A 14,608-nucleotide genomic window follows, 5' to 3' on the forward strand; every position below is an offset into this window, starting at 1 on the left:
AGCAAGGAGTGCCCCTCTTCAATGAACGTATTTGACGTCAACTTGAGCAACCAGGTATGTGCCACTTGCAGTGTCCCGGTCTACTATGAGAAAAAAAAAAGATTCTTTAAACTTTACCGGTGCTGGGCGGAATCGTACCCACGTCACAAGCGTTTCTCAAAACAAATCCAATCCAATGAAATCAATTTTCTCTCCCAGTATGTAAGCCGGAATCTCATTTCGGGCTAGAAGTCTCATAAGGGCAGCGGATTGGGCGAGTTGGCGTTCCATGGTAACAATAAAATTCAAACAGCGCTAGACGACATGACTAGAAAGAGGAGGAGACTAACACGGCGCTGAACTAACAACTGATCTATTTGAAGTAAGAAGTCTATATTTATACGTACGAAACTGGGCACGCATGCGCTCGGTCATACATCGATGATCAGATACAAACTCCGGACAGCCAACATACGCACGCGATGTATCTGCCTTGCAATCTACCCTTTATGCAGCAATGCCATTTCTTTCGCTGTCAAGATTAAAGATGTTTTGCTAACGCAACTATTACATTTTCTGATGATATGGAATGCTTCAGCGACTTCTCTGGTAGTCTTGTCACTATGAAAAAATAACAATTTTGTATCGTCAAAGAAAGGGACGCATTTACAAATACTGCAATGCTTTGCCAGGTTATCGTCCTTTTTGTCCAATGAATTGGCGTGCTCCATTAGTCGAATATTGATGCAACGGCCTGTCTGGCCTATGTAAGTTTGACCACAAGATAAAGGAATTTAGTAGACAGCGCACTTCTTGCAACTGATGTACTTATTGACATGATTTACCTTGCATGCAGCATTCCGTTTAAAGCCTTCCTGCTTCCTCTGAACTGCTGCCCCTAAGTTACCCAGCTTCATCGGAGCAGAAAAAACGACCCTCACACCATACTTGGCCCCTACCCTCTTAAGACGATGTGACAACGCGTGCTCATAAGGCATGAAAACAACTTTTTGAGATCCCACATGAGATCCCACTGAGGAACGTCCTGCAGTTCTTAGATCTGAATTTGACCTTTTTGTCTAACCATGTATGCTGGCGATACGCTCCCAGGAGTGAAAAACCTCTTGTAAACAACACGTCTTGTCACTCTAAGCTTGTTAAATTCGCAATTGTAACAGGATGTATTGGTATGGCTGTCAAAAAATCGTGTACTCATCAAATGTCCAGTAGCCTGATGGTCCAAGCCCAGAGATGCAGAGAGGCCGGTTTTCCAGATTCTGTAATTGTGGCTGGTGCTAATAAGATTATAAAAGCGCTGAAATGTTCGGAACAGCCCAAAGAAAATGTTGCGGGGAGAAAAGTTGTTGTCATGCCTTATGAGCATGCGTTGTCACATCGTTTTAAGAGGGTAGGGGTCAAGTATGGTGTGAGGGTCGTTTTTTCTGCTCCGATGAAGCTGGGTAAATTAGGGGCAGCAGTTCAGAGGAAGCAGGAAGGCTTTAAACGGAATGCTGCATGCAAGGTAAATCATGTCAATAAGTACATCAGTTGCTTGAAGTGCGCTGTCTACCAAATTCCTTTATCTTGTGGTCAAACTTACATAGGCCAGACAGGCCGTTGCATCAATATTAGACTAATGGAGCATGCCAATTCATTGGACAAAAAGGACGCTAACCTGGCAAAGCATTGCAGTATTTGTAAATGCGTAGCTTTCTTTGACGATACAAAATTATTTTTTCATAGTGACAAGACCACCAGAGAAGTCGCTGAAGCATTCCATATCATCAGAAAATCTAATAGTTGCGTTAGCAAAACATCTCTAATCTTGACAGCGAAAGAAATGACATTGCTGCATAAAGGGTAGATTGCAAGGCAGATACATCGCGTGCGTATGTTGGCTGTCCGGAGTTTGTATCTGATCATCGATGTATGAGCGGGCGCATGCGTGCCCAGTTTTGTACGTATAAATATAGACTTCTTACTTCAAATAAATCAGTTGTTAGTTCAGCGCCGTGTTTGTCTCCTCCTCTTTCTGGTCCTGTCGTCTAGCGCTGTTTGAATTTTATTGTTACCAAGTCTCATAAGTAGCTTGACGAGTCCCAAAATAAGTTACAAGGCAAATGCAATCGAAAAGTGTGTGCACAATTCACGAGGGCACAATTTAGATATAACTAAATCAAGTGAACGCTGGAATACATGAAAATGTTTATGCCATTAAAGAGCATTTTAGCACTGTTCTCCTTCCGAGAGAACGTTACAAAGTAAAAGCAAATTGTTAATCGTTAGAACACTGGTCAAAGGACAGAATAATAAAACTAGGTTCAACGTTACACACAGCTCGGCAGAAACAGGAAAGTAACATCAGTGATAAGTAAATAAATCTTATAGTTGAACACACATTTATAGTGTTATACAATGCACGTGGAACAAGAACAGCAGAATGCATAAGAGAATAACGAAGTATGAGCGTAACTACTTCCAAGTGTCGTGGTCGACCTCTCTGTTTATTCAGCAAAGGTGATATTGTGTTGTAGCGACTGGCAGTTCTAACATGTTTGGAAATACTGAATTACGTATGTCTCAGGGTTTATCGTATTTGCATTTATTTGGCGTCGTTCTGGAGAGGCTGCATGTGTTATAAAATTTTTACCATATCCAGAGGAAAGTTTATTGTTATGTAAAAAAACGAAACACATGAATTTCCAATTAGAATGATAATGCATTTGGTAAGCGCTTCCCTTGCGCTGTAATACAAGTTCACATTACCTATATGGCGAATTTCTTTCTTGTGCAAAAGGAGAAGATTGATTATGTTAGTTTTGCGTAGGAGTAAACCATACCAAGGCAGAGTAATGTGAGCGTGAGGTAAATAATGCATTACGGGTTTGAAGCTTTGCCGCCAGCGGCTGAATTTCCAACAGTTAAATAAGTTTGAAACAGCTAAACTTAAAACAGCTGAACCTCAAGTACAGCAAACCAACGCTTTAGCAAGCTGCGCCATAAGTCGGCTATGTATGTGCCACTTTTCAATGAACGTATTTCACGCCAACGGTTTAGCGAACTGCGCCATGAACGCACTTGGTGTGTGCCGTTCTTCAAAGAACCTCTCGCCAACAATAGTCCCCGAGTATGTGCCACTTGGTGCGGGGCAAGCAAAGGAACCATTCTCAGCGTTTGTACGCACCGGAACACCACACTTCTCATGCGGGAGGCCACACTCGTACATCTCGGTAGCACGACAACACGGTGTGGCGTGTCTGGAAGGAAGCGCTAGATAAGAGGCCTGATGACGCACGATGTGTTTCTCAGCGCTCGCGTGCACCGGTGCACCATGCATATCGGATGCCACGCGCAGGCTTCTCGGCGGTACCGCTAGATGGCACAGATGATTCTGAGGGAAGCACGAAAGAGAAGTCCCTCTGTAGGACACGACTCATACATAACTCACTTCGACGGTGGCAATACGCTATGTCGCTAAGTTTATTCAACGCTAAACGCACAACCGTTGAGAGTTATCCTGTGATGGGTTCCGTCGATTTTTTTAATTATGAATATATCAAGCACTTATCTGCGCTCAGAACTGCTTTCACAGCGTGCTCCCTTATGAGAGTGGTGTCGCCAAGCACTTGGGCGTCCTTGTTTTGTGGTGTAGCGTGGCGCAGCCAACTTCTCTGCGATCGATGTCGACAATGGTTCTCATTGCGTCGGGCATTCTCTGTCTGTTTGCTCTGGGAACCACGTGTCCACTTTGCGCCAGACGTATAGTGCCATAGTCAGAGCACGTGCCGCTAGTCGAATTCATGGCGTACCTAAACGGATGTATTTTATTGCGGCAATGTAAGTTCGCATACCGTAAGAAGATTCACATCGATTTCTACGCTATATGAAGCACAAACTGTAAATTTGTGTTGCGGCTCTTGTACATGCGAGATTGTTTACGTATGTTTTTCATGAATAAAAAGGCTTCGAATTCTAGCCAAATGTAGTCGAAGTGCCGCGGCCTGCAGTAAAGGCATTCATATTATGAGAGTATCTTAAGGTTAACAGTAAATGAATTACTGTTACTATACATCCTCACGAAAAAAATCATTTTATGAAGCATGCTTACGTGATTTGATGGCTCAAAGTGTTTGTCGTGAGGAAACAGATGAAAAAAAACATGGCTGAAACTGTGCGCCAAACTGTTCACTTTTCGCTAATAATGACGTTGATTCTGCCGAATTTGTTTACTTCTTCAAGCCCAATCTAGAGCGGTAACGTGTAAGTAGCTTGTAGCATTGCTCATATTCATACGTGCAAGCAAGATATCTTGCGTGTCTTGTCTAGTAAATAACACGATCGCAGTTAACTCGGAAAAGAAGGGCAAATGAAAAACGTTATCAGTGAACCATGCAGATAAGATTTACCTCCTGCGCCCATCCTGACTCTGAACTCATACAACTATGCAAGATATTGCTCTCATTGCTTACAACAGCGTGCTTTAGCAAAGTGCAGTAGCAATTTTGAGGTGTGTCAAGTGAAATTCTAGATAAATACGTCGAGGGAAATTTTTCTTTTTTTTGGGCTACCTGGTCGTTCCAAACCGTAACTTTTCTAATATCTGCCTCGCGCCTTACAAGTCTGCAGCGTGAACTGCTGTCCGACAAACGGCGTGTAACCTCCGTTCAAAACTTTTTTAACGACAACGTTTTTAGTAGCGAGTAGTCACCACTTCCGTAATGATGTGTATGTTCGTAGCCTCATTTGTGGACTGAACCTGATGATAGTGCTGTCTAAAACTATGGGCCAATCCCGAAAGTGTTGCAGTCTAAAGCCGTTCCTGTGGGTTTGTGCAGTCTAAAAATGTTGGTCCATCACGAATCTAGTGCAATAAAAAAAAAACGTGCCGTTCCCGCGGGTATGGTCAGTCTAAAATATGGACCTATGTCGAAGGTACGGGAGTCTCAAAATTTGGAGAACGCTTAAGCTTCGCATTTAAAAGTGGAACGCCAAAGCATTCAGAGATCTCTGACTGCTTCTCAAGCTTTCCGGCTACTTCAGCGTATGTAACCTTAATGTTTACCGGGAAACTCTGGCGCGCGAACGCTATGCACAAACGCGGGCTTTATGGCAGAAACGTGAAATCTTGCTTGGGCTGCGATACGGTTGAGGCGAGCGCCATCTGGACGTGTTGCAAGGAACCGGGCGCACCGCTCCGTGACCTCCAAGATATTTGTGCGCCGGCGCGCACAAATGGCCCATGCCGTGGCATGTCTGTTTGGCAGAAACGCTGCAAAAGGCGTTTGTTTGAGTTTTCGCGTAGCACCGTTATGTTTTCTCGTATATTCACATTACAATCTGAAGATATCACGTTTTTAAGTTATTGTAAGTTTTACATGATTTATCTACGTATTCGAGTTTGAAAAATTCAATTACTTCAGTAACTTCATTGCGCCACATGGAGGGCCTTGGTATGGGTGGTTAAAAATCTTTTTGCCGAAACGACGTCCAATGCGGGACGGCCGCGCCGGAGTTTCTGCGACATGGAGCCCTTACGAGGAAGCTTTAGCTCGGGTGCTCCTATCTCCATACATGTAAAAAGAGAATTCGTTTTTCTCGCTAATCACTGCACCAAATTTTACGAGGTTTGTTGCAGTCAAAAGAAAAAAAACTTAAATACTGCTCGTCTCGAATTTTCAATTTAAGTTGTAAATTTTTTATTAAGAATTGGCGAAAACCAATATTTCTCAGAAAATGTATCTACCAAGTTTACAACTCTGTTTCTCAGCAATGAAACATGACATCACAATTCTGTGAATTGCATCTGATAGTACATATAAAGCGGACACATTAGATAGGTTACATATAAATCTAAAAAAAAAATACGATGGAGTGGCGGGCGTAGTGCCTGTGCCGCACTCTCACCCCCAGTTCACTGATGAGGACATTGCCTCTGATTGACATCAACGAGAAGTTTACTCGCTTTCCTTCTTATCTTGGTAATGACGAAGCATTCTTGTCGAATGTTGCACACTTTTTACTATCCTCTTCGAACCGTTTTCATGTGCCAATCGCGAAGGCAATGCGGCCAAAAAAAAATCATTGCACTCAAGATATTCACAAAAAGCTGCACTGCAGCGTTTTATATAGTGCAGTGCAAGGTATTTATGCTATCTCTACTCTCAGCTTCTCTCCGCTTTCGGCTTTCCGGAAAAGTGTGTCGGCGTTCATGTACAACTGGTGACTGTTCGTGTCGACTGTTTTCACAGAAATCCATCACGGTTTGCTTCAATGAATACTAATGTGTTAAAATTACTCCGTAGCGGAGCGGAATCGGACTCACGCCACACGGTTTCCTCATGCACAGCGGCCCGAGGCTTAATCGTAATGCGCCACTAGTGCTTCACCCGACGAAGTCTCTCAGCCCAGACACGTTCGGGAAATGTAAGCGTACGTGCACCGAGACTGCCTGTCATTGTTAAGCGGTTCGCACGCCTAAAGCCCACACTGCCCTACTTGATCAAAAGCGGATCACCCAATGCGAACGCTACGCCGCCAAAACTGAGTAAACGAGTTTACGTCAATGTAATAAAACATTTCAACTGCAAGAAAAACTTTGTAATTCCCGCTTGACGTACCATAAGTTCGCACAAACGTTTCAACTGCGGTCACCGTTCCGCTCCAGAAAATTAACTCGATTCGTGAGAACCCTTCTAACCAATCAACAATGCTTCGCAGTACGTCGCGCTGAACTAGAGTTCTGGCTGCCGGAATTCCTTTTCTGTGTGACTCAACGCAACTATAGATAGAAGCGTGCAAATCTAAATGTCGCCATCTTCGCGCAATGTATGCAGTGCGTCCCACGTCGGTGAAGATCAGGCGCGGCGACATCCCAATCTCGGCGGGCCTGCCCGCTGAAATCGTATGCGAAGTGTGGGGTTCGCGACCACCGCCCGTGGTCACTTGGTGGAAGGGCCTGCACCAGCTGAACCACACCTTCGTGTACGTGTCAACGGACGGCAACATGACCACGAGTGTGGTGTCTTTCACTCCCTCGAATGACGACCACGGCTCCAGTCTCGCCTGCCGAGCCAAGAACCCGGCAATGGCAGATAGTGTGGAAGAGGACACGTGGACGATGGACGTGCAGTGTAAGTGGCCACTTCACTCGAGATACACGCACGCCTTGTTTGACGCCTACGCCTATGCGATGGTAGCGCGTATGATATGAAACTCCGCTGATTTCGTCGTTTTGTATTATGTTCCTGGTATTTTACTGTGAAGAACACTCTTGTCTGTGCTAACCAGCTGCATGAAAGAAAGCGAATCTGCCCAGCTTATTGGTCAAGTGAAGGCCGCTATAATATGGTGGGGCAAATATGATTTTGGCACGCATGTTTGAAGTCTCTAAAATATTTTTAAAAGTGTTATTGCAAATATATTAATGAAAGACACTCCGCAATGCCAGTGATAATTTCTGTATCAAAAGGGATGCGATGACAGGTGACATGTACGCGTAACGTCAGTATGGGAAATACTATTCAAGCTCCTTTCCCTCACGAGTCGCAAGTACTGTCGTCATCAAAAGTTCAGAGGAACGGCAATATTCCAGGGTTGTCATGATGACCAGCCGAATTGCTTCTAATTCAAAGTTTCAATTTATTGCTGTCCTCGTGATCAACAATTCTAAAAATTAGAAAGTTCGTACATAAAAAGAGCTCGGGTTTATATAGTATTTCTTTTCTTCTTTTTAAGTCGTGTTCTGCAAACTTTTGTTAAAAAAGTAAAGCATGGGGATCTGCGCGCGAAAACCACGATAAGATTATGAGGCACTTCGTAATGGGGGACTCCGGAAATTTGGGCCATTAAAGTTGTTATTTAACGTGCAACTAAACCTAAGTACAGGGGTCTTCTTGCATTTCGCCCCCATCGAAATGTGGCCGCCGTAGCTGGGATTCAATTCCGCGACCTCGTGCTACTTTAGTAGCACACCACCACAGCCACTAAGCGACGTCGGCGGGTGCAAACTTTTGCGGTCTTCTTACATATTCGGGGTCTGCATTCTTGAGCTTAAGACAAACTTTGCTGTGCAGCGCATTCAGAAAATTTATAGTCAGTGGAAACGCGTCTGTTTAGCGTGAGCAATTCTTCATACCACTAGTTTTCCAGCATGATGGCTTCTCCTTGCAGACAAGCCTAGGATCTCGCTCCAGCTGGGCACAAAGCTAAGCCTCGAGAACATCCAGGAGAACAACGACGTGTACCTGGAGTGCCGCGCGGATGCCAATCCTCCGGTGGACGAAGTGGCCTGGCAGTTCAACGCGCAAGAGCTGCAGGCCTCGGAGAACGTGCTCGTCTCCAAGAACTTTCTGGTCATCCAGAGAGTACAGACCCATCACTCGGGCCTCTACTCTTGCAGCGCCGAAAACTCCGAAGGGCGGACGCAGGGAGAAACGCTACAGCTACGCGTTCAGCGTGAGTGGCTACCTGTAGTTATTATTCCTTTGTGGTACAGCGGGACCTTTACGTCCCACTTTTTCTTTTCCGGAAAACTTGTTCTCCGCCATCGACCGTCGGTACCAGCATAATAAGACAGTTCTGCAAATCTAACCTAAGACATTCTAAGCTTAAAAAAGAAACAATTGTTTGAACGCGCTTTCGACAGATTGAATTTGTTTCATACTATATATAAGTCCTTAATACCGATATACCACAGCCGGGTTTGATATCATCATATAAAAAGATGGACGAACCGACAAAGAATTATTATTATTCCTTCTAGACATGGGAGCACCCATGTGCTAGATTAAGCGATTCCTTATTTTTAGTATAGACACTTGTAGGTCATTTTAAAGCATCTTTGCATTGGGGAACAGCTGCAGCTAAACAGGGTAAAAATAATTTTTCACTAGCTGGCTGCAACTTGAACGAACATACGATCTAAAATTTCGCATGTTTAACGGCCGCTATGATAAAGCTGCATGCTCCGAGACGCTCAAATGAAAAGTTATCATCATCAGCAGTAGCCTATTGTATATCCGCTGCAGGACGGATGCGCGTCCCTGCGATCTCCAATTATCTCTTTCCTGCGCCAACCAATTCCGAATAGCGCCTGCGAATTTTCTCATTTCATCATCCCACTTAGTTTTCTGCCATCCTCGACTGCGTTTCCCTTCTCGTGGCACGCATTCTGTAATCCTAATGGTCCACCGGTTAGATAAGCTGCGCACTAGGTGGCCTGACCAGCTCCATTTTTTTTCTCTCAATATCAAGTAAAATATCGGCTATCGCCGTTTTTATCCCCGTTTTTTCTCTGATCCACGCCGTTCTCTTCCTGTCTCTTAACGTTACGCCTAGCATTCTTTGTTCCATCGCTCTATGCGCGGTCCATAACTTGTTTTCAAGCTTCCTTGTCAATTTCCAAGTTCCTGCGCAATATGTTAGCAGTGGTAGACTTCATTGATTGTACACTTTTCTTTTCAATGATAGTCGTAAGCTTCCAGTCAGGATCTGACACTGTCTCCCGTACAAAAATGCCGTGTAAAAAATGACACCCAATATATATCTCGCGCCGCACTAAGTCATGTTGGGAGATTATGAATTCAGTACTTCGCTAGGATGCAACAATATTTAATATTGTGCATCTTCACGGACTTCCTGCAGGTTGAGCGTCATATTTCACCCACGACAAGAAGAGTAATAATCGTAGCTCGTGCCTCCCATAGCCTCGCAATCCCTGCGGCTCCCCGCTTGGCTTTTATTGCGGCGAGAATTGCCTTCTTTCGTACCAGCGGCAGAGCTCATCACAGAAGCGAGGCTTCAGTAGTGTAGTTCCCGCCTTAGGGATCTGTGAAAAAGAACAGCCTTACCACGTAACCCATGACATTTGTTTCTATAAAGCTTAACCAGTCCTAATGTGCACGCACACCCGTCACTAGTTTACTTGGTCCTGCAGCGAAGTCTTACACAGAACGGCAAAACTTTTATGGCTTCGCCGGCTGCCTTACTTTTCTTTGTTCTTTTCTTGGCCTGGCAAAAGCGTCCCTTGCGGAAGTTTTCAAGTTACAGACTTCGAAATGATGGTTCAGAAATTGACTGTGCGAGAAGAAGTCCAATATATTTCAGAAGTCAGAATGAAAACCCTCGAGAAGTGCTTACTTGATGTTCTTCCGTATGATAGCACGCAGGCGAATGTATTGAAGTCACGTTATGAAGCCTGTGTCGGACGAATAATATATAAAATGAATGTTGCGCCGTGCCGAAATGGTTGTCTGGGGGCTTTCATGAGAAAATGCTGTTCTTCAAGCAGTGCGTCTGCGCGAATTTCGCAAGAATGAGAATACGAGGAAGTGCAAATAACGCACTACTCAATTTAATCAGAGCGTCGACTGTTGGTCGACGGGTGATTGCGTAGCGTGGCACTGGCCCTTTTTTCCTGCAAAGTACCTGGGACAGATTTCGCAAGGGTTTTATCGCGCTTCTACAGCAACAGAACGAAGCGGTTTTATTGTTGCGCCGACACTGACCAGCTCATGCTTTACGTTACGTGATGGTGCTTTTACGGTCACCTACTGAAGGAGAGACACGTTCTTTGTGGAGGGAGAATGGCTGCGTCTTTATGTGCCTACCGCGATGTTTTCGTACTCGCATTCACACCTACGATTTGGTTGGTCCGTCTGCATTTTTCATCAAACTTTTCTTGTTTCATATCTTTATTCGTTGCAGTAGGCTTTATAAGTCTCCTGTCTGAAGAAGACGTCTGCGGAAAGGTCACATCTTTCTGCGATACATTTACCGCTTCCTTTATTGTTGTGCAATTGAAGATAGCAGTATTTTACTGCCTGTCTTCTCCCCTGTTATTCTGAGGGAATGAGAAGATATGCTCATTTTATCTATATGCACAGACAACAAGTGGGCCCTCATAAAGTTGCTCCAAAGCTTGCAAAACCATTTACGCAGTTTTCTATTTGTTCGTGTACTACGCCTTTCTTGTCGTTAAGTTTTCAATCAGGAGATTATGGGTAAAATGGAAGCTTTGCCAATACACACGAGTCCCATTTGCAAATCCGAGTGGCTTTGGCAATGTGCTGCTGAGATTGCGGACGTGCCTTTGATTCTGGCCGGGGCGGTCGCATTTTGATAGAGTGGAAACTCAATAACGCTCGTGTAATCATATGAAGTAGGCATTCAAGAGTATCAGGATTTATCCGTAGTTCCCCACCACGTTATGTCTGATAACCATATCGTGGTTTTCGCACGTAGAGCTCCAGAGCTTAATTAATATTTAACACCTTGCAACACCCCAACGTGAAATCGAACTCACTATACAATAAATGTGAGATACGTATAGTGGCACTTTTTACGCGTATTTTCTTTCACACCTTTTGGCACCACGATCCATTCCCAGATAACATATGCAGCAGTAATAAGCGCCCGAAGTTGCGTGCGGGTGCCGAATTCTACTTAGCAGTACCTACTGGATTCTTGAACTGTGAAGATCAAAACAAAGTAATATTTACTACTTTTAAAGACATTTATCAGAGTTTGCAGTAACCGAAATTGCCTCGCCTATCGTCCCGGCCAGAGAGCCGTTTACGTAGCTATGGTGTGGCTTGCGCTAAATGAACTAACTGCAAATGAGGTGGTGTGATGACTGGGCTACGCAGCTCTGACTGATAAAACTTCGGAAATAGGGAAAATGAGAAGTTTTACGCCTCTCTTTCACACTGAGAAGGTGAGCGCGTGATTTCAGATTTGGTGAACTACGTTTAGGCGGAGTGCAAACCTCGAATAAATAAACTATGCTAACTGGTTGCCAACAGAAGCTGTACCTTTACACTGATTAGACACGTAGGGGGAATGCGCGCGCGCTCTCGATTTGAAAGTACAGCATTATTTTAGCAAACGTTTTTATAAGTGGTAATAGAAAGTCGCGTTCGTTACGACCCCGGTAGCCTGGACGTGGTTGCGTTCGGTAACGATGTGAGCAATGTTTGAGATGCAGTGGAGATCATGACCACAGCCACGTGACAATAAGAATGCTCATTACTTGACCAATGTGCGACCTATCTTAGAGTACGTTCATGATAGATGGTGCATGGTTAAAGAAGCATTTGTTTACTGAGACCACATCCGTATTTGGGCTGCTCGGACCATAGCCAATTACTATCGGCGCAAAATTGGTGTTACAGCTTCCATACACGCCTTGCCATGGGGTGCCGTCGAGCTTCGTGCACATTCTTGCATTTTTTTTAAAACTAAAGCAGACTTTCAGAGCTTGTTCGGCATTGATAGGAATTTGTAGGAATGGCGCCCACGTATCTATCACTAAGAAGTCCCCATTATACGAAACAAAAGTTTAGTGTCTACATTCTGGTTTTAGAGCTTTCCGCTTCGTATGTACTGTTACTCAGCGTAATAGTTTATTACCATCGTTACGTCTGATATCACTGACTTCGTTGGTGACCTTGTTCGTGATGCATGTAATGATCTGTCAATACTCTGTCTGTCTGTTTATCGATCTGTCTTTCGGTCTGTCTGTTTTCTATGTCTGTACAGACGCACCACTCTGCAAGGCCAACCAGCACGTGGTGTACGCAGCATCGCGTCACCAGGAGGTTGAGGTGCACTGCGAGGTTGAAGCAGACCCGAGCAACGTCACCTTCGAGTGGCGCTTCAACAGCACGCTCCAACAGCGGCCCCTCAAGAGCTTCTGGACGCAGGGGACGCGCAGTATCGCTCGGTACATCCCTCACAGCCACACCGAATACGGGACGCTGCTATGCACCGCCTCCAACCGCATCGGCAAACAGCGGCAGCCATGCCTCTTCCATGTCGTCCAGGCAGGTCAGTCATGTCGAGTCAGCGCGGTGATTTATTAAGGCCGAAGGCTTAAGTGCCTCATTCGTAAAAAAATCGTTGTCCTGCATCATCGAAAAATTGACCGTCCGGCATTGTGGCACCAAATTTCAGTGGCACCAAAATTAATGGCGCCACCCACGGCCGTTGGTGGCACTCGAACCCACGAACTTTGGTAGGAGTCGCATCCTCGACCTTTGGTGGACCAAAGTTCAATGCTACCAAAATTGATGGTGCCACCATTGATGGTCGAAACCATGACCATTGGTATAAGTCTAATTCACGACATTTCGTTTTAATTGAGGCCAAGGTAATTGAGGTACTCGATCCCACGAACTTTCGTAGGAGTCGCTCCCTCAGCCTTTAAGGGAACCAAAATTCTATACCACCAAATTTGATGGTGCCGCTGTTGATGGTAAAACCCACCACCATTGGTGGGATTCGAACCCATGACCTTGGTGTTGATTAGGGCGCAGTTAATTAAGGCACAGTTAATTGATATTGATACAGAGTTAATTAAAGCACTGGAACCGACGACTATTGGTGGGAGAAAACTAGTAATAGGAAGTAAAAGGAAAAACATGGGGAAGGCGGGAGATAGAAATTCAAGACGATGAGGAAAACGAGAACAATGTAAAAGCGGGAGCTAACGTTTCGACAAGTGAACTTGCCTTTTTAAGGGAAGTAATAACGCAGTCGAGTGAGAATATCAGGCAATCTAATAGATGCCTCGTGAGCGCGCAGGCTTTCGCCTTCATCCTTTTTATCGTATACAAAAGTGGCTCATTTTTGTTTATGGGTAATTGCTATAGCTATGCACTAGAGTACATTGATTATAACTGTGTCAAATTGTTTTGCTATTACAGAAGCGCCTGTCGATGTTTACGCCACAAAGCCTAACGGTAAAATGACCGAAAGCGGAATGTCTAGACAGCCGCCTCATGAACCTTGGAGCTCGAGTATTGACTTAGTGAATATTGTGCAAGTTGCAAACGCTGTTATTCCTTTTATCGGCATTATCAGCATTATTAAGGAGCCTAATTCATCTTCCGAGTGCTGTCTGTCTGGCGTGTTCGCCGACCGTTTTCCCGCCAGCTTAGATCTCTGGGCACGGAACATTGAATGTCTGCCTCTCATCAGTTGACTCATTTCACGCCAACCTATGCTACTGGGATTGGACAGTCCATGGTTTAATGGGTAGTACATTGGACTGCTGTACTGACGGATGAAGGTTAGAAACCAAAACTAGGAACAAATTGGCTCACTGGGTGTTCGGCACTGGGTATAGGCCGCTCTTCAACGAACCTCTTTGATTCCAGCTTGAAGTGTTTAGTATTTGCCAGTCGTAGCGCTATTTAATGAGCCTGACGCCAAACTGTGTCACTAGATATGCGTCAATAGAAATGTGCCGCTCCTCAATGAATCTACTTGAGGACAACTTGCCTCTCTAGGTATAGGCCACTAGGTATGCGTCAATAGAAATCTACCGCTCTTCAATGAACCTATTGGAGGACAACTGGCTCTCTAGGTATAAGCCACTAGGTATGCGCAGCCTCTTCAGTGATCTTTCTTGGCGTGAACTGGAGTCGCTGCCTATGTGCCTCGAGGTATGCGCTGCTCTTCGGTGCGCCTCTCCGATTGCAACTTGGATCAACGTGTACGCTCTATTGAGCACCTGCGGCTCCTCAACGAACCTCTTTGACGTTTAGTTTGGTAACGATGGGCCACCTTGTCTTCGACGGCAAAAAAAAGCAATCCTTAAGGACTTCTGTGGTGCAGGGTGGTATCGAAC

The 14,608-nt window shown here is 44.9% G+C and overlaps 1 protein-coding gene across 2 annotated transcripts in view; it reads left to right on the plus strand.

Annotated features, from left to right (window-relative positions):
- LOC126540515 (neural cell adhesion molecule 2-like) overlaps positions 1 to 14,608 on the plus strand; it is a 309,792-nt gene that overhangs the window by 281,005 nt on the left and 14,179 nt on the right. For both annotated transcript variants that reach the window (XM_050187327.3, XM_050187328.3), the window contains exons 6-8: positions 6,813 to 7,109; positions 8,149 to 8,433; positions 12,517 to 12,804. In XM_050187327.3, the coding sequence (XP_050043284.1) occupies positions 6,813 to 7,109; positions 8,149 to 8,433; positions 12,517 to 12,804 (870 nt within the window). The remainder of the gene's footprint in view (positions 1 to 6,812; positions 7,110 to 8,148; positions 8,434 to 12,516; positions 12,805 to 14,608) is intronic.

The sequence above is a fragment of the Dermacentor andersoni genome, chromosome 2, assembly GCF_023375885.2.
Source record: "Dermacentor andersoni chromosome 2, qqDerAnde1_hic_scaffold, whole genome shotgun sequence".
NCBI lineage: Eukaryota > Metazoa > Arthropoda > Arachnida > Ixodida > Ixodidae > Dermacentor > Dermacentor andersoni.